Source organism: Rhinatrema bivittatum, chromosome 2, assembly GCF_901001135.1.
Source record: "Rhinatrema bivittatum chromosome 2, aRhiBiv1.1, whole genome shotgun sequence".
Classification (NCBI taxonomy): Eukaryota; Metazoa; Chordata; class Amphibia; order Gymnophiona; family Rhinatrematidae; genus Rhinatrema; species Rhinatrema bivittatum.
Genome location: NC_042616.1, coordinates 45,582,391 through 45,601,273, shown reverse-complemented (window position 1 = coordinate 45,601,273; position 18,883 = coordinate 45,582,391). Strand labels below are relative to the sequence as shown.

The window sequence follows — 18,883 nt, the reverse complement described above, 5'->3', positions numbered from 1 at the left end:
ACCGGGAAGTGCAGCAAATTAGATCTCTTGCCAAGACCTGTATTGCTTTTGGAAGATAGATTACTACTGAATTTCCTGTGGCTCTGGCTAATTACAGTAAAACCTGGTAGTCCTCATTGTATAATCCTATTTGCAGGTTCTTTTCCGGTTCACTGCGCTTCCTTTTTCTTATTAAATAGTTTAATATTCTAGATGATCAGTGACAGCAGAAGTGAGCTGCTGGGTGATTCAGTATTTTATATTTGATCTATAGGTATCATTTCTGGGAACTGTAAAGACTAGGTTTTGTGGCAGTTAGTGTCCCTAGAAACCACTGTGAGCTAGCTTGTGAAGCAGGGTATTTGCTCAGAGGCAAGTGGGAATCCAATTGAGCAGGAGGCTTCTCAGAGGACAAGCAGGATGGCAGTTCTCACATGGGGGACATCATCTGATGGAGCCTGGTATGGAAAACTTATGTCAGTTTCTAGAACTTTGGCTGAGCCTCACTGAGCATGCCTATGGCATGCATTATACCAGACAGCCACTCAAGGTCCATTCAGGTTTTTTTCTTTGAGCTTCTTCTTGGGATTTTTTTTATTTTATTTTCATAGAGTTCGGTGGATTTTTCAGGTATTTGCGGGGTCCTGCAATTGCTCTGTAGTGTTCTTAGCTAGGTTTTTCAAAGTTTATTTCATTTTATGGTCTGTTCCTTCTGGGAAACTCTGCTTTTAGTGCCCATCAAACATTGCGGCCACCATCAATTTTGATTTAGCATCCCTTTTATTTCGAGTTCACATGTCTTCCGGGTTCCAGCAATTGCTATGATGCATGAGGACCATGTCTGTAACAGATGCTCATGACAGATGTCATCTGCTGGGGGCATTAGACGTCTGCTGTTGCTACAAGTGTGCCCAGATGATATGAAAAAGACAGTATGCTTGGATTTAATGGAAGGTCCAGGCACTGGAAGATTGATCTATCGGCATCAGAGGCATCTACATCAAAGGATCATGCAGCCACACCAATGACTTTAGTCATTGACATAAAGGGGGGGCCATCGGTTCCCTTGACATTGAAGGCTGATAAGGAATACTGGAAATAGGCCATCTCCTAGCTCCTCCCTCTCAAAGAAGGTGTCTGGTTCCTCTTCATAAACATCTGCATCGAGGGAAGCTGAAGAAGCATCAGCATTGATCCCCATCGATGCATGGGGATGGTCTGGCTTTGGCTGAGAAACACCCAAAGCGACCATGTGGTGAGGAAAGCTCATCCTCCAAGTGACCCGGGGATTTGCTCTGGTCTCCACTGGTCCTCTTGTCAGTCACAGATCCTCCTCTCAGTTCCAAAAAGGATGTGGCTGTCATATCCTGCTTCTCAGTGTGTCTTGGCATAAGCGATTATTTGACGAGGAACTGGAGAGATTCTTTTAGATAGCCATGGAGAGGGCATTGCAGGCCCTCTGTGTCAAGACACCAACACTGGCACTGTCTTTCTTTTCTTGAGCCAATGCTGGGCTTATTACTGGCACTCGGCGTGCTACTGACACTGCTATTAGTGTCTGTGCCTGTTGTCTAACAATTGCCCGGTAGGGCATCCAGGTCAGTGCTGGCCAACCCAATGATCATCCCAGGTACCTCGGAGGAGTCTGGAGTGCCTGGGTCCAGACCCCTCCAACCAGCCACACTGGTCACCGAACCGCTGGCTGCGGATAGAGTATCCAAGCATCCTTCCCCTACCAGTTGCAGTGGATCAGAGTCCATTTATTCCTGGGGGTGTGGTGACTTTGAAGTTGATTCAGATGACAAGGCATCAGATGGTCTCCCTCTAATTCCTTTCCTCCCCTGGAAAGAAGGAAATCCTTGCTAAAGGACCTCTGCTTCTCAGGTTGATAGGGAAAGCCAACCCTTTGTTGCAGATGGAGGATGACTCCAGGCACAAAATACTGGATATCTTCCAATATGTGAAGCCTCCTAAAGAAATCGTTGCAGGCCCAGTGTACGAGATCCTTCAGGAGTTGCTCTTGTTGATGATGTGGCAAAACCCCCTTTCAGTGGCTCCCGTTTAATAAGAAGAGGGATGCAGCTTCTTATCCAAAAGGCTCCTGAATTCAAGCAGCAGCTTCCGCATCAGTTGGTGGTGGTTGAATCTGCTCTCAGGAAGGCCAAGCACTCTAGGACCCACTCTTCTGTCCCCCTGGGGAGAGATTCTAGGGCCAAGGATACTCTTGAGAGGAAAGTATTCCAGGGCACCATGTTCATTGCTTGTATAGCAGCCTACCAGTTCTTCATGGGCTAATGTATGCAGGACATTCTGAAGCAGGAGGTGGCCAAGCAGCTTTATAATAAGCATCACTACTCCCTCCAGTCACTGGTCACAAGTTCAGAGTGTTGAAAACATGGGGTCTGGGTGACCTACAATAATTTTCAAGGTGGTATCAAGCGTATCTGCCATAGAGATAGGGGCCTGCAGACTCACCTGGCCATGTGCCTCTGATATCTGCACAGAGGTGCAGGAGTGACTTGCTGACTTGCCATGTATGGGAAAGAATCTCTTTGGACATTATGTTAAGAATGCGATGGCACAGATTCATGATCACTGTTCAGTGTTCTAGCAGCTCTCCACCTGAATTCCTCTTCTAGGAAGTATCTGAGATCGTGAAAGAGGAACATTTCTTCTGCGCGAGGAGATGCTATCCTCCGCCCTCTCTGTCCTGTACTCAGCAAGTTCCACGCAGCTGCCTTAGGCATCAGAGGGCACCTAAGCCTCAGATGGCTTCCCAGCCAACATCAGGGACAGGGTTTTGACTGGACCGCAGATAGCATAGCACAGTCCCGGTACCCTTACCAAGGGACTTTTATGATCAGGGGCAGGTTGCAGTTCTACATGATCTGGTGGTCCAGTGTAACTTCGGATGAGTAGGTCCTAAGCATTGTATGCAGACAGTACAAATTAAACTTATTGGGTGTCCTACTAAATTGTCTGAGCCTGTCTTGGGAGCTCATAGCTTCTTTCGGAGCTCTCTGCCGTCTTAATGGCTGAAGAAGTCAAGCATGTTCTAGAAGGGCAGAGAGGGCAGGATTTTACTCCCAGTACTTCCTGATTTCAAAGAAAATAGGGCCCCCCCCCCCATCCTAGACCTAAGGGCCTTGACTTTGAACAAGTTTCTCAAATGAAAGAAGTTCAGGATGATTTCCCTTGGTTCCTTAATCCCCTTTCTGCAAAAGGGGGACTGGCTTTGCTCTTTCAATCTAAAGGACACCTGTACTCACATCGAGATCTTCCCCAGTCACAGGAAGTATCTCAAAATTCTTGGTGGGAAATCTGCACCTTCAGTATGGCATTCTACCTTTTTGATCTGGTGTTCATCCCACGTAGCTTCACAAAATGCTTAACTGTGGTGGCAGTGCACCTGCACAAACTGGGGGGTGCATGTGTTTCCCTATCTGAACAATTGGCTGCTCAAGGGTATGTCTCGGGCAGGAGCCGAGGAGTCCGTGTGCATGACTATCCGGGTGTTGGAGTTACTAGGGTTTAACAAATACCCCAAGTCTCATCTCCCCTATCACCTCAATTGGCGTTTTACTGGAGCTCTGTTAGACACAACTCGGGCCAAGGCTTTCCTCCCATAGCAACAGGTTGTCATTCTGACCATTGCTATAAAGATGTAAGAGAGTCAGCAGACATCAGCTTGGCACATGTTGAGGCTGTTGGGCCATATGGCCACAACTGTTCGTGTTGCCCTCATGGGCGCTTTTTTATGAGTTGCACCCACTTGACCTTGCGATCCCAGTGTGGCAAGCCACTCAAGATCTTCTGAATTGCATCAGAGTCACTCCGCTACTCTGGAACTCTGTCCTGTTAATGGGACAATTCCAATTTGGTTCAGGGATTCCCTTTCAAATTCCTCCAGTGCAAATTGGCCTACCCAAGGATGCATCCAAACTGAGATGAGCTCATGTAGATGGGCTGTGCATCCAAGGTTCCTGGTTTGCCTAGGAATGTCAGGATCAAACTTCCTGGAGCTTCAGGTGATTCGGTATGCGCTTCGGGCTTTCAGAGATTGGCTGTCCAACAAAATCATACTGATTCAGACAAACAACCAAGTAGCAATGTATTAATTTTGCAGGGAAGTACAGGATCTTATCTCCTGTGTCACAATGCAGTCCAGCTGCGGGCTTGGAACCAGGCCTTATCTCTGGGGATGGTGCACAGGCCCACCTACCTGGCCGGCCTGAAGAACAGGGTGGCAGACAGATTGAGTTGGTCGTTCAGACCACATGTATGGTCTCTGGAGCAGGGAGTAGCGAATCTGATCTGCCTGTGGAGTATCCCAGAGGTGGACCTATTTGTGGCTGCTTGAACTGGATGGACCCTTTGTTCTGTTCCACTTTGTCAGAAAGGTCTCCAGTGAGTAGGGGTGTCTGTCAGTAAATACAAGAGCTCTCAGGGTCCAGTAGCACCTCAGTTCATCTTACCTGAGCATCTGGGGCTGGTGGCACAGTGGTCACTTGTATAAAGTGTAGAAGCCTCTAGCTATGCTCCAAAAAAAGAAGAAAAAACAGGAAGAGCAGGGAGAAGAAAAAAAAAAGACAAAAAACAAAACTGCCTTCTGTGCAGTCACTGTATCACACGGCTATTTACATAAGGAGGGCTAGTCTTGTTCTCCTCCCACTTCCATGGGAGATTATATCCAATTCAAAATGCATACCATCAAAACACGGGACAGGGAAAAAGGCCTGATCCAGGGTCACCTTATGAACTCCCAGCCACTGTTACTAAGAAGGTGCCCAGAACAATTATCTTCTCTCTCTCTCTCTCTCTCTCTCTCTCTCTCTCTCTCTCTCTCTCCTCCACGAGTTGTTCTTACTAGCCAAATGCTATCCAACAGATTTTCCTCAACCCCAGCTAAACAGGAAAGAGAGAAAACCACTCAAGCACAAATGAAACATGCACTCTTTTTATGCTTGGGGTTATATAAAACTTGCCCTGGAATTATTCTAATTCTCAGATAGGCAAGCTCATCAAAAGGCAGACCTTAATCAATGTCATCTCAATTTTCCTCTGTTTAGGTCTGTGATGGTGTCAGGTGCACTTCTGTCTCCTCCATAGATAACTCAGCCTGCCACTGGAGGGATTTATAAGCCTCACTTTCAGGGAGGGGCTCATTGGTTGGGCCCTAATTCCCTGCCTGGTGCTGCAGGTGGGTTGTCTAGGTGATTAGGTCCTCCACCTTCAGCTTGCTCCTGACCTAGGTACAGCTTCTGCCTTTAAACTCCACTGGTCTCTTGTGTTGGAGCCTCACCCTGGGTTTCCTTTTCTTTGGTTGGGCCCTATGTCTGTGTGTGTATAGCTGTTTTATGGGCTGAGAGCAGGACCCTGCCATGTCACAACTTACAGGGCGCACAGCAAGCTAGCCTCTGAGGGCTTCACCCACCATTGGGACCAGAGATGTCTGTGTATCCTCCAGTTCCATTGCTCACGAAGACTTTTTGAAGCTCAGGGAAGCAAGGGGTCTATGATTTTCATAGCCCCCCATTGGCCAAGGTAGACTTGGTTTCTGGTCCCACAGAATTTGTCCATTTAGAAGCCAATCAAACTGGAGACATCCTGAGATCTTATCACTCCAAGATCAAGGCAGGTTGCATCATCCCATTCTTCAGGCCCTCTTGCTCACTACCTGGTTGTTGCGAGGCTAATTCTGCAACCTCTTGATCTCTCTGAAGATGTAATGATCTCTTAGCTTCCAGAAAACCTCCCACCAGAAAGTCCTATGACCTGAAATGGAACATATTTACCATGTGGTGTAAGCAAAGGTCCTTGGACCCCTAGGCATCTAAGAAAGCAAATAGAATGATAAGAATATTAGGAAAGGAATGGAGACTAAAACAGAGAATATTATAATGCTTCTGTATCGTTCCATGGTGTGACTGCACCTTGAATGATGTTTACAGTTCTGGTCACTGTATCTCAAAAAAGACATAGCAGAATTAGAAAGTTCAGAGAAGGGCAACCAAAATGATAAAGGGGATGGAACGATACCCCTATGAGGAAAAGCTAAAGAGGTTAGGGCTCTTCAGTTTGGAGAAGAGATGGCTGAGGGGGAGATATGATAAGAGGTCTATAAAATGATGAATGGAGTGTAATGAGTAAACTTGAATCCGTTGTTTACTCTTTCAAAAAGTACAAAGACTAGGGGACATTTAGTTACTTGGTGATACATTTAAGACAAATAGAAAATATTTTTTTTACTCAACACATAATTAAACTCTGTAATTTGTTGCCAGAGGATGTGATGAAAGATGTTAGTGTAGCTGGGTTTAAAAAAGGTTTAAGCAAATTCCTGGAAGAAAAGTCCATAAACCATTAAGATGGACTTGGGGGAAATCCACTTCTTATCCTCTGGATAAGCAGCATGGAATCTTTTGGGATCCTGCCAGGTACTTGAGACCTGGATTGGCCACTGTTGGAAACAGGGTACTGGGCTTGATGGACCTTTTGATCTGACCCAGTATGGCACATCTTATGTTATGTCCTGCTAAACACAAAAACAATTTGACTACCTTCTACATCTTTCTGAGACTGGTCTTAAGACCAACTTTGTGTTCACCTTAGTGCAATTGGCACATTATCATATAGAAGGTAAACCCATCTCTGTACATCCCTTAGTTGAACGCGTTATGTGGAGTCTGCTTTATTTGAAGTCTTCCATCAGACCACTTACTGTGTCATGGGACCTCAACGTGGTTTTGTCTCAGCTGATGAAAGCTGCCTTTGAGCCACTGTGCTCCTGTGACCTGAAGTACCTGACTGGAAGGTAGTATTTTTGGTGGAGAGGGTCGGTGAGCTTCAGGCCTTAGTGACTTATCCACCTTACATTTAAGTTTTTTTACAATAGGGTGGCCTTGTGTAAACACCCTAATGTCTTGCCTATGGTGGTGTCAGTGTTCCATCTTAACCAATCAATTATCCTTCCAAGATTTTTTCCCAGGCCTCATTCTCACCAAGGTGAACAAGCCCTGCACAGTTTGTACTGCAAGACAGCCTTGGCCTTTTATCTGGACGGACAGAAGCCCATAGAAAGTTCACCCAGCTTTTTGTTTCTTTTGATGAGAATAAGTTGGAGATCACCATTGCCTAGCAGATTGCTTCTCCTTCTGTTGTGCTTAGGCAGGCTTGACTCTTGTGGACCATGTTAAGGTTCACTCTGTTTGAGCCATGGCAGCACTGGTGGTTCATTTGTGATCAGTCTCCTTGGAGGAGATCTGCAAGGCTGCAATGTGGAGTTCCATCTACTCATTCACATTGCGCTATGTGGACAGGGATGGCTGACGCGACAGTAAGTTTGGACAGTCTATACTCTTAACTTGTTTGAGGTGTAGATCTGAACAGGCTGCCTCCTCCCTTTAGGGGTAAATACAATATTTAAAAAAAAAAAAAAAAAGGCCTATTGCCGACAAATTTGGCACTGTTTTTTGTTCTTCCCTTTTTTGGCACGGGGCTGCCTGTAGCTAGGGATTTACCTGTATGTGAGGATAGCCATCCTGCTTGTCCTTGGAGAAAGAGTTGCTTACCTGTAAAAGATGTTCTCAGAAGAGAGTAGGATGTCTTCTTCACGAGACCCACCTACCTCCTCTAGGAGTTGGGTCCCACTACATGGTTTGTCCTTGCTTTTGTATTAGACTGAAGAACCCCACGAGGTATAAGACATGCCGTGTGCATGCTTAGTGAGGCTCAGCCAAAGTTCTAGAAACTTTGACATAAGGTTTCTTTGCTGGGCTCCATCAGATGATGTCACCCATATGTGAGGACTGACATCCTGTTGTTCTCTGAGAACACCTGTTACAGACAAGGAACTCTGCTTTCCAGTGTAGTAGCAGATGCCAAGGTACAGGTAAGGCTTGAGCAATGCTTGGAAGCATCCTCCAAGGGGGTTAACCCTGAGTGGGTGTTGGGGTATGCTAAAGTGCTCTGTGACAGGTCCTTATTGGAAAAATATTTTGGAATCGCTGAATCTAAATTATATTTTCTTAGTTTATTTCTGCTTTTAGATACAGTTTCATTTTTCTCTTATTACAGCTTGCTTTTGGAGCAGCAATTTTAAACATCCAGATCCCACTGATGCTGGGGGAGCTGGTGAATGTCGTGTCACGCTATACCAGAGAGTATGCCGGGAACTACCTGCGGGATGTGCGTGAGCCTGCGCTGAGGCTGCTCTCCCTCTACGCATTACAGGTGAGCCCTGGCTGGAATATTCAGGGATTTTAATTCAGTTTTTAATCAAACGAGTACCTCATCCTCAGTTTAAGAAAACCAATGAGGCTGTGCAGGGCTGAATTGTAAGATAAAAAAAATTCTCTGCCTGGCTCTGGACCTATTTGGGAACACTGTGAACTCAAAGCAGTGCTAAAATAGGTCATGCCAGGGTTCAGAGGAGACCAGGTTTCCTGGAAATAAACCCCTGCATTGTAGAAGCTGTATAGCTGATTCAGAAGATAACATCCCCAAATTTTCCCCCAAGATAGAATTGATATGCCTTTTGAATAATGTAGTAAAGGTATTGGGAAGGAATGAATTTGGATGGTGACTCGACTATGGCTAGCCAAATCATTGTAATGACTAACATTTTTATTTATGTATTTTATTGAATAACTTAAACTGATTCTGGCAAGATAGGACTTACAGCTATTAACTTGGGCTCTTGTGTTATCACGATTGGATCATTGCAATTCATTGTATGTGGGAATATAGTACATCCTATGAAAAAGCTGTAACATCTCAAGAATATGGTGGCCAGGTTAATCTTAGATATACCTAAATTTCAGCATGGGTTGCCTGTATTGAAGGAGGAATAGCCTAGTGGTTAGAGCAGTGGGCTACGAACCAGGAGACCAGGGTTCGCGTCCTGCTGTCGCTCCCTGTGACCTTGGGCAAGCCACTTTACTCTCCATTGCCTCAGGTACAAACTTACAGGCCGATTCAGTAAAGTCCGCGGGAGAGTAGACGAACGACCGCTCTCCCGGCGCATGCACCTGCCCCTCGCCGGTGCGTGCGATTCAGTATTCAAATTAGGTGGTGCGGTAGAAACAGGGAAAAGGAGGCGCTAGGGACACTAGCGCGTCCCTAGCGCCTCCTTTTAGCCCGGAGCGGCGACTGTCAGCGGGTTTGACAGCTGACGCTCCATTTTGCCGGCGTCTGTTCTCGAGCCTGACAGCCACGGGCTCGGAAACCGGACGCCGGCAAAATTGAGCGTCTGGTTTTCGGCCCGACAGCCACCGGCCCATTTAAAATTTTTTTTTTTTTTTTTTTTTTTTTTTTACCCTTCGGGACTTAATATCGCTCTATGGTATCACTTTATATTTATTTCTTGCCTTATCTTCTTTCCAGCTTGTTGCAAGCTTCCAAGTTCTCTTACCCTGTTGATTGTAACTTTGACTCATTCCTACCTATTGTTTACCTTTCGTATACTTGAATTGTTACCCCAGTTATATTCTTGTTAATTGTAAACCGATCCGATATGGTTATTTACTATGAAGGTCGGTATATAAAACTGTTAATATTTATTTATTTATTTAAGTTGGAGGGTGCACAGACATTTAAAAATTTCCTGAACTTATAGTAAGTTTCAGACACATATACAAAGGCAAAGCGTTCCACAGCAAGGGAACCTGCTAAGAGGAGAAGGTACATGGAGTCCCTTCAAGCATTCGCTCTGTTGGAGCGCACTGTACTTTATCGGCCTGTTAGATTGTAAGCCCTCTGGGGATAGGGAAATACCTACAGTACCTGAATGTAAATCGATGTGATATCTCAGATCAAATGTCAGTATATAAAAAATAATAAATAAATAAATAGTTACCAGTGCTGGTCTGTAGTACATTTAAACTTTTGTGCTTAACCTTTAAAACACTTCATAGAGGTTTACCATACTTAGATATACTACTGACCCCCTTCTAGACCACCTCATATTCTTTGCTCTTTGCAGCAAGAAATACTGAGGCTTCCCTCAACTAATGAGCGAATGCTTGAAGGGACTCCATGTACCTTCTCCTCTTAGCAGGTTCCCTTGCTGTGGAACGCTTTGCCTTTGTATATGTGTCTGAAACTTACTATAAGTTCAGGAAATTTTTAAATTTCATGGTATACCGCCAAACAAACATAGCATCTAAGCAGTCTATAATAAATGTGCCTGTTAGATCAGCACTTCTCAACCGGTGTGTCGCCAAACATCGGCAGGTGTGTCGTGTCTCCTGGTGTCCCACTGCCCCATTGTACTTTCCTTCTCCCTTTTTCCAGCCCCCGTGGGCCAATTGGAAGCCTCCTCCCTTCTACCTGCCAGTGGGAGTAGGAAGAAGGGAGGAAGCCTTTGATTGGCCGGTGATATGCTCTCAGAGTTTTTCAGGATTGCCTATCAAATCACGTCATCCTGATTCAGATGGACAATCAGGTGGCCATGTGGTACATCAACAAACAGGGCGGCACAGGCTCCTTCCTTCTGTGTCAGGAAGCTGCGCAGATTTGGGCAGAAGCGCTCTCCCGCTCGATGGACCTCAGGGCCACCTACTTGCTGGGAGTGAACAATGTCTTCCAACCGCACGAATGATCGCTCAATCCCTCTGGCAACCTCCCTCTTCCAGCAATGGGGTTATCCCCAAATAGACCACTTTGCGTCCCCTCAGAACCACAAAGTGGAAAATTACTGCTCCCTCATTCGGAGCGAGCGCTCTCAGCCCAGAGATGCATTCTCCCGCTCGTGGACAACCGGTCTGCTTTATGCATTCCCTCCACTTCCTCTTCTCTCGAAGACTCTCGTGAAGCTACATCAGGACAAGGGAACCATGATCCTGATAGCACCTCACTGGCCATGCCAAATGTGGTTTCCTATACTCCAGGATCTCTCCATCCGCAGGCGCATTCCCTTGGGAACGGACCCACTTCTGATCACTCAAAACGACGGATGCCTGCTCCATCCCAATCTTCAGGCCTTGTTCCTGACTGCATAGATGTTGAAAGGTTAATCCTTCAACCACTTAACCTTTCAGATTCAGTTTCTCGTGTCCTGATTGCTTCACGGAAGCCCTCCACAAGAAAATCTTATTCCTATAAATGGAAAAGGTACACATCATGGTGCACTTCACAATCCCTTGATCCCTTTTCCTGTCCAATCCCAAAATTTTTGGACTATCTCTGGCATTTATCGGAATCAGGTCTAAAGACCTCTTCAATCAGAATGCATGTCAGTGCGGTAGCCGCCTTCCAAAAAGGTGTCGGGGATGTCACAAATCTGCTTCACTTTTTTGAAGGAGTTAATAAACATGTGGATAAAGGTGAACCGGTAGATATAGTATACTTGGATTTTCAGAAGGCGTTTGACAAAGTTCCTCATGAGAGGCTTCTAGGAAAAGTAAAAAGTCATGGGATAGGTGGCGATGTCCTTTCGTGGATTGCAAACTGGCTAAAAGACAGGAAACAGAGAGTAGGATTAAATGGGCAATTTTCTCAGTGGAAGGGAGTGGACAGTGGAGTGCCTCAGGGATCTGTATTGGGACCCTTACTGTTCAATATATTTATAAATGATCTGGAAAGAAATACGACGAGTGAGATAATCAAATTTGCAGATGACACAAAATTGTTCAGAGTAGTTAAATCACAAGCAGATTGTGATAAATTGCAGGAAGACCTTGTGAGACTGGAAAATTGGGCATCCAAATGGCAGATGAAATTTAATGTGGATAAGTGCAAGGTGATGCATACAGGGAAAAATAACCCATGCTATAATTACACGATGTTGGGTTCCATATTAGGTGCTACAACCCAAGAAAGAGATCTAGGTGTCATAGTGGATAACACATTGAAATCGTCTGTTCAGTGTGCTGCGGCAGTCAAAAAAGCAAACAGAATGTTGGGAATTATTAGAAAAGGAATGATGAATAAAACGGAAAATGTCATAATGCCTCTGTATCGCTCCATGGTGAGACCGCACCTTGAATACTGTGTACAATTCTGGTCGCCGCATCTCAAAAAAGATATAATTGCGATGGAGAAGGTCTACCAAAATGATAAGGGGAATGGAACAACTCCCCTATGAGGAAAGACTAAAGAGGTTAGGACTTTTCAGCTTGGAGAAGAGACGACTGAGGGGGGATATGATAGAGGTGTTTAAAATCATGAGAGGTCTAGAACAGGTAGATGTGAATCGGTTATTTACTCTTTCGGATAGTAGAAAGACTAGGGGACACTCCATGAAGTTAGCATGGGGCACATTTAAAACTAATCGGAGAAAGTTCTTTTTTACTCAACGCACAATTAAACTTTGGAATTTGTTGCCAGAGAATGTGGTTCGTGCAGTTAGTATAGCTGTGTTTAAAAAAGGATTGGATAAGTTCTTGGAGGAGAAGTCCATTACCTGCTATTAAGTTCACTTAGAAAATAGCCACTGCTATTACTAGCAACGGTAACATGGAATAGACTTAGTTTTTGGGTACTTGCCAGGTTCTTATGGCCTGGATTGGCCACTGTTGGAAACAGGATGCTGGGCTTGATGGACCCTTGGTCTGACCCAGTATGGCATTTTCTTATGTTCTTATGTTCCCTGTATCGGTAAAACCCCTTGTAACACGCTTTCTTAAAGGCTTGCTCCATATCAAGCCACCTTTATGTCCTCCGGCCCCTTCTTGGGACCTTTAATCTGGTTCTCGGTGGGCTCATGAAACCACTTTCGAACCTCTCCACTCCTGTGACCTTAAATATCTCACATGGAAAGTGATTTTCATTTTAGCTATCACTTCAGCTCGCAGGGTTAGTGAGTTACAGGCCCTAGTTACCTATCTGCCTTACACTAAACTTCTGCAGGACCGGGCGGTACTCCGCACTCACCCTAAGTTTTTGCCTAAGGTAGTTTCTGAGTTTCATATCAATCAATCCATCATACTACCTATCTTCTTTCCCAGGCTCCACTCCAACCCAGGGGAACAGGCTCTGCATACCCTCGACTGTAAACGGGCTCTAGCATTCTACCTAGACCGTACAGTTGCCCACAGGAAGAGCATTCAATTGTTTGTCTCTTTCCATCCCAACAAATTAGGGCAACCTGTGAGTAAGCAGACTCTTTCCTCCTGGTTTGCGGACTGCATATCTTTTTGCTATCAGCAAGCAGGCATTCCTTTTCAAGACCGTGTTAAAGCACACTCTGTGAAGGCCATGGCGACTTCAGTAGCACACCTACGATCAATGCTGCTTCCTGACATTTGCAGGGCTGCCACCTGGAGCTCAGCCCACTATTGCTTGGACAAAGCCGGAAGACAGGATTCCATCTTTGGCCAATCTGTCCTGCGTAGCCTTTTTCCAACGTGATGTACCAACACCCTTCTGCCTGCCCGGTAGGGTTCTGGATGTCCTCTACCAAATTTCACCCCAGTTGTTGTGCCTGTTGCACGCCGTTGGGTACATTTGGTGCGTGTTCGGACATCCTCAGCTCGGTACTCACCCATATGTGAGGACTACCATCCTGCTTGTCCTGTGAGAAAGCAAATGTTGCTTACCTGTAACAGGTGTTCTCACAGGACAGCAGGATGTTAGTCCTCACGAAACCCGCCTGCCGCCCCGCGGTGTTGGGTTCGTTTTCTTATTTTATTTTTCGGCACTGCTTGTAGCTTTCAAAACAAGACTGAAGGGGGACCCCTGCTGGCTGCAGGGTTAGTGCCATGCTGGGCATGCCCAGTAGGTGCCAGTCAAAGTTTTGGAAACTTTGACAGAAGTTTTCCGTGGTTGGGCTCCATCCTGTGATGTCACCCATATGTGAGGACTAACATCCTGCTGTCCTGTGAGAACACCTGTTACAGGTAAGCAACATTTGCTATTTCCTAAAATTACTCCCGAGTCTACCCCCTTTTAACCTCATCTCATGACCCCTCGTTCTAGAGTCTCACCTCCTATGCATGGAAACCTTGAGATATTTCAATGTGTCTATCATATCTCGCCTGTCTCGCCTTTCCTCTAGGGATATACATGTTTAGATCTTTGTCTAACCCCATATGCTTTAGAATGAAGACCACTGACCATTTTAGTAGCCCCCTCTGGACTGACTCCATGCTGTTTATATTCTTCTGAGGGTGCGGTGTCCAGAACTGTACACAGTATTCCAAGTGAGGTCTCACCAGGGACCTATACAGGGGTAATATTGCCTCCCTTTTTCTGCTAACCATTCCTGCGGCCAAGCATCTTTCTGGCTTTTACCGTCACTTTATCCATCTGTTTGGCTACCTTAAGATCATCAGATACAATTACCCCCAGATCCTGCTTTTCCTTTGTGCTTAGAAAAATTTCACCTCTAATGCTGTACCTTTCCCTTGGGTTTTTCATCCTAAATGTAGGACTCTGCATTTTTTTTTAGTATTAAATCTTAGCTGCCAGTCCTTAAACCATTCCTCGAGCTTTGCTAGATCCCTCCTCATGTTTTCCACATCTTCCTGACTGTCCACCCTATTACAGATTTTGGGATCATCTTCAAAAAGAGATCTGGCATTGAATTCAAGAGTTTAATTGTGCGTTGAGTGACTTTTCTCCGATTAGTTTTAAATGTGCCACTTGCTAACTTCATGGAGTTCCCTCTAGTCCTTCTATTATCTGAAAGAGTAAATAACTGATTTGCATTTACCCATTCCAGTCCTCTCATGATTTTATAGACCTTTATCATATTCCTTCTTGACTGTCTCTTCTCCAAGCTTAACACTTGTAAACTGATATTCTTTAGCATTTCCATGCCCTTTATCACTTTGGAGTTGGTTTGATTTTGTTTCTTACCGTTTTGTTGTTTTTTTGTGTGGGGGGAGGGGGGCTGGGCATGTAGGGTGGTGGGATGATCATTGTATGTTACTAGTACATTTTATAGTTTATTGTAAGCCATGGTTTGGCAGCATATGAAGTTTTATTAAACATTAGGCCTAGCATAGCATTTGGAGGACATGTTAGGTATTTTGGTACATTACTCTGAGCCTTTCAGCATCTGAGGCTGAGCATTTGAAATCTCTTTAAAGCTTCAGAATAGTTGGATGGAAACGCAAAGCTGTCTTAACTCTGATTATTGGCACAAAATAAGAATTATCTATAATATAGGTGAGCTCTTGAGACCACTTCAGATCTAAGCAGAGTTTGGTATGCACAGACACAGGTTACAGGAACCTTTGGGGGTGGTGTTTTGTAGAAGAGGGGGAACTGGAGGCTTGTTCAGTGCATGTGGGCGCTGGAACATACAAGTGCTGGATCACCGTTAGCCTACCTCCAGCAGAAGCCATCTTATGGACCCAGAATGGGGAACTTGATATACAGACGTCATTAAAGCTTGCAAAGGAAGTGACTGGCTTGGGAGCTCTCTGACTAGGCTCTTAGAGGCTGATCAAAATAAAAAAGGGTACTAAACTTTTTTTCACAGGTTTCTTAAGCACTGTCTTCTATGCACAGTCATATGTATGAGGAAAACAAATGGCTTTGTGCAACACCTGCCTTTCTCATACAGGTCTGCCTCCTTTTCCCTGGTCAGTCTGTATTCTCTGTGGAATGTCATGCTATGTCATCTTTCCTGTTTTCTTTTCGGAGTAGGAATTAAATGCTTGTGGACTTTTTTATTAAGTGATGAGTTTCTTCCTTATTACATATGACTGGGTCAGTGATCACTGAGCGGGTCTGGTTGTTCATGCTCCTCTCCTCCCCTGCAGGGTTTCTTGACATCTGGGTACATCGTTCTCCTCTCCCGAGTGGGGGAGAGAGTTGCAGCCACCATGAGGAAGGCCCTCTTCAGATCCCTGCTCCGGTAAACTTGACCATGCCATCCATCTCCTGATGCCAGGCCTGTATGGCTGCTCAGACATGCGTTCACACTACAAACCTATGCTGGTGTGTGTACATATGCTAGGGAATATGTTTGCTTTGCAAAGGGGCATGTTCTTGCTCGCACTGGTATCTGTGTACTGGCTGTGCCCATTTACACTGGTGACTTTCTGCTGGGGAAGTATGCATGTGCTTGCTTAATCTGAGTCTGGAGTACGTGTTTGCAGATAATGGGCTGTCTGTGTGGCTGGAAAGCATACTTGCTTTGATTGGTGTGCGTGTCCACAATGGTGTAAAGCATTTTTCACATACATCCACGTTGATGTGTATTCATATTTCCAAGTATATGTACCTGTTTATGCATAAGTGCATTGTAGTCATTTTCTTGCGTTCTCTGTCATAGGCAGGACTTGGCTTTCTTTGATGCTAATAAAACAGGAATGTTGGTGAATCGTCTTACTTCAGACATTCAGGAATTTAAATCCTCTTTTAAACAGGTCATTTCTCAGGTGAGTATGTACTTGGAGTTTCTTTCCCCTTGTCTGTCAACTGTCCCTTGCTAGAGTCGGGAGCAAGCCTGCTGCATCCGTGTCATGTGTTTCTGTTACATGCATAGGGCATTATATGGATACTCTAAGCACTCTTCTATCCAAGAGTTACCTCTGACTACAGACTCTCACTCAGCTCTGTATCACCTTTGTCATATGCACACAGCTCTATTCCAGTTCCCTTCAAACCCCCCACCATTGTACCTGCGCTGTACCCCCACATATGCAGATCTGTACTTGCTATCCCTTCTGTGCACATTTGTGTGCTAGGTGGATGTTTTTCGCACTTTCTTCCTCCTCCTCCCCCCACTTAAACATCAGTATAATATATTGCCAGCTGTATCTTAACCTTCCTCCCTCTCATGCAGGGCCTGCGCAGTCTCACACAGATTGCTGGTTGCTTCATCTCTCTCTACCTTATTTCTCCACGACTGACGGGACTGCTAGTGGTTGTGCTACCAACACTGGTAGGAGCTGGGGCATTAATCGGCTCTTTCCTCCGGACGCTGTCCCGCCGAGCCCAGGAGCAGGTATGGCTAGACACAGAAGCCAGGCTCTGTACAGGAAGAGACAGTAATAACTTGAGTGGAGTGGTGAGACTTACTGATCTAGCTTTAAGTCAGTACTTTCATGGAGGCCATAAAGGGCTGAAAGAAAAAGCAGCATCAAAGATCAGCTCCTAGATCTTAGTATTCTGTGGTGCAAATTATGAAATAGACCCATTCTCAAGTGGGTAAGGGGAGACCACTCTCCCTCCTCACCCCACCTCTTGGATCAACCCTTCAGAAATGACCTTCCACCCCTTGTTAGGTGTCAGTCTTAAGGGGGTTGGCCGATGACATCACCTGGGTGTGGGGGCTAAAATCTGAGTTTTCATACCTTGTGGAAAGAAAGGGAAAGCCAAACTGATACCCAAGAAACTCCAGTGGCATATATTAAGGTTTTGTGAACTTCATATTTTGTTATGCTGAATGGATGAACATGCTTGCTTACGCATTTCACTTTTATCTTCATGTGCCTGAGTTGAATCCCAGTCCTTATCCTGTTTCAGTTTATTCCCCTCCGTGCCCAGAGCTATTGGTTCTGATTAGTCCTTGTTTGCAGGTGGCAAAGGCAACAGGTGTAGCTGATGAGGCATTGGGAAATGTCCGGACAGTGAGGGCATTTGCCATGGAAAGCAGAGAGGAAGAGTGAGTATGGAGGTCTGCGTAAGGACACTGAGGGGAGAGCAGAATGAGGATGTGGTGATCAACCAGGAGAGAGGATGGGAGGAGCTGATGACCCCTTTTTTCTCAATGTTCACATTGCTGAGAGAGGTTAAGCTGTAACTGTATCCTCACCACTCCAATGCATGTATTTTTCTGTCCCCTCTTCCGTTTCTATAAATCGCCTTTCTTTAGTCTCTGATTTATAGTTTGCAGTGGTGCATAAATCATGGCTGCTGAATTAAGGTCCTGGGTTTGGGGTTGAGTAGCTTGTAATATTTTTCTGTCCCTTTCTGTGCAGGCTTTACTCTGCAGAGGTGGATAAGTCTTGCCAAGTGAGTGAGATCCTAGGAATGGGAATTGCAGTTTTCCAAGGTCTTTCAAATTTGGTCCTTAACTGTAAGTATAATTCAGTTTGATTTGAAGGGAGAGAAGGGACATTGAGAGATTCCCTTTTAAGAATTGAATGAGATGGGGGGCCTCCATATAGCCCTTTTTAGAAGAGAGAGCTTGCTCCATTCTTGGGAGACTTTGGGACAGAAAGGTGCCCCAGCGTTGTGAAGACCCTCAAGAAAGGGAAGGAGGTGTGCATCCTTGTAGAAATCCTGCATTGGAGAGAACTCACTTCTCCTTAGTCTGATTCGTATTGCTGATGAGTAATGTGGGGCCAAATTGATGCTTTAGATGTTTTCCATGTTGATCACAGAGTAATGACATGATTTGTTTTTCCTTTTTTCCTATTTAGGTGTTGTTCTGGGCACGATCTTTGCTGGAGGGGCTATGATGGCAGGGAATAAGCTGTCAGCTGGTGATCTTATGTCCTTTCTGGTGGCTTCACAGACAGTCCAAAGGTTAGCACATTATCTTGTATATTGTCATAGTTCCACTCTGGATATTAACTATATTTCATCCTTTACATCCTGTTTCTTGTTATGTGAAGGAGTGAAGACATTTACTGTAGATGATCTAAGCTTTGGATTATTCTTATGACTGTGGAAGTCTGCTCAAGTGGTTTAGTTTTAGACATACCATGACAGGAATGAACAGGGCACATGATTATGATCTCAGTTTCTCAAATTTTACTGCAAGTGCTCTTTATTTACATTTGCATTCTGCCAAAAAAGAGCTCCCTTTGGCGCTCATAGGGTGTAATATGGGCAGGCAACATATCTTGTGGTGCCCAATATAATTGGGGCTATTTCTGTATCTTTTTGCCATGTTTTCTGGTCTTATATTATCTCTTGATGATCTCTCTCTCTCTTCATGTAGCACAGAATAGTCATTTGACACAAACGCTTCTATTGGCATTGCCATTCTTGTGTCTTTTTC

At 45.0% G+C, this 18,883-nt stretch overlaps 1 protein-coding gene across 5 annotated transcripts in view; it reads left to right on the top strand.

The window, feature by feature from the left end:
* The window catches only part of ABCB8 (ATP binding cassette subfamily B member 8), a 152,921-nt gene that overhangs the window by 34,722 nt on the left and 99,316 nt on the right, over positions 1-18,883 (top strand). For all 5 annotated transcript variants that reach the window (XM_029587971.1, XM_029587972.1, XM_029587973.1 and 2 more), the window contains exons 3-9: positions 8,056-8,211; positions 15,690-15,784; positions 16,205-16,310; positions 16,718-16,879; positions 17,454-17,539; positions 17,856-17,953; positions 18,300-18,405. In XM_029587971.1, the coding sequence (XP_029443831.1) occupies positions 8,056-8,211; positions 15,690-15,784; positions 16,205-16,310; positions 16,718-16,879; positions 17,454-17,539; positions 17,856-17,953; positions 18,300-18,405 (809 nt within the window). The remainder of the gene's footprint in view (positions 1-8,055; positions 8,212-15,689; positions 15,785-16,204; positions 16,311-16,717; positions 16,880-17,453; positions 17,540-17,855; positions 17,954-18,299; positions 18,406-18,883) is intronic.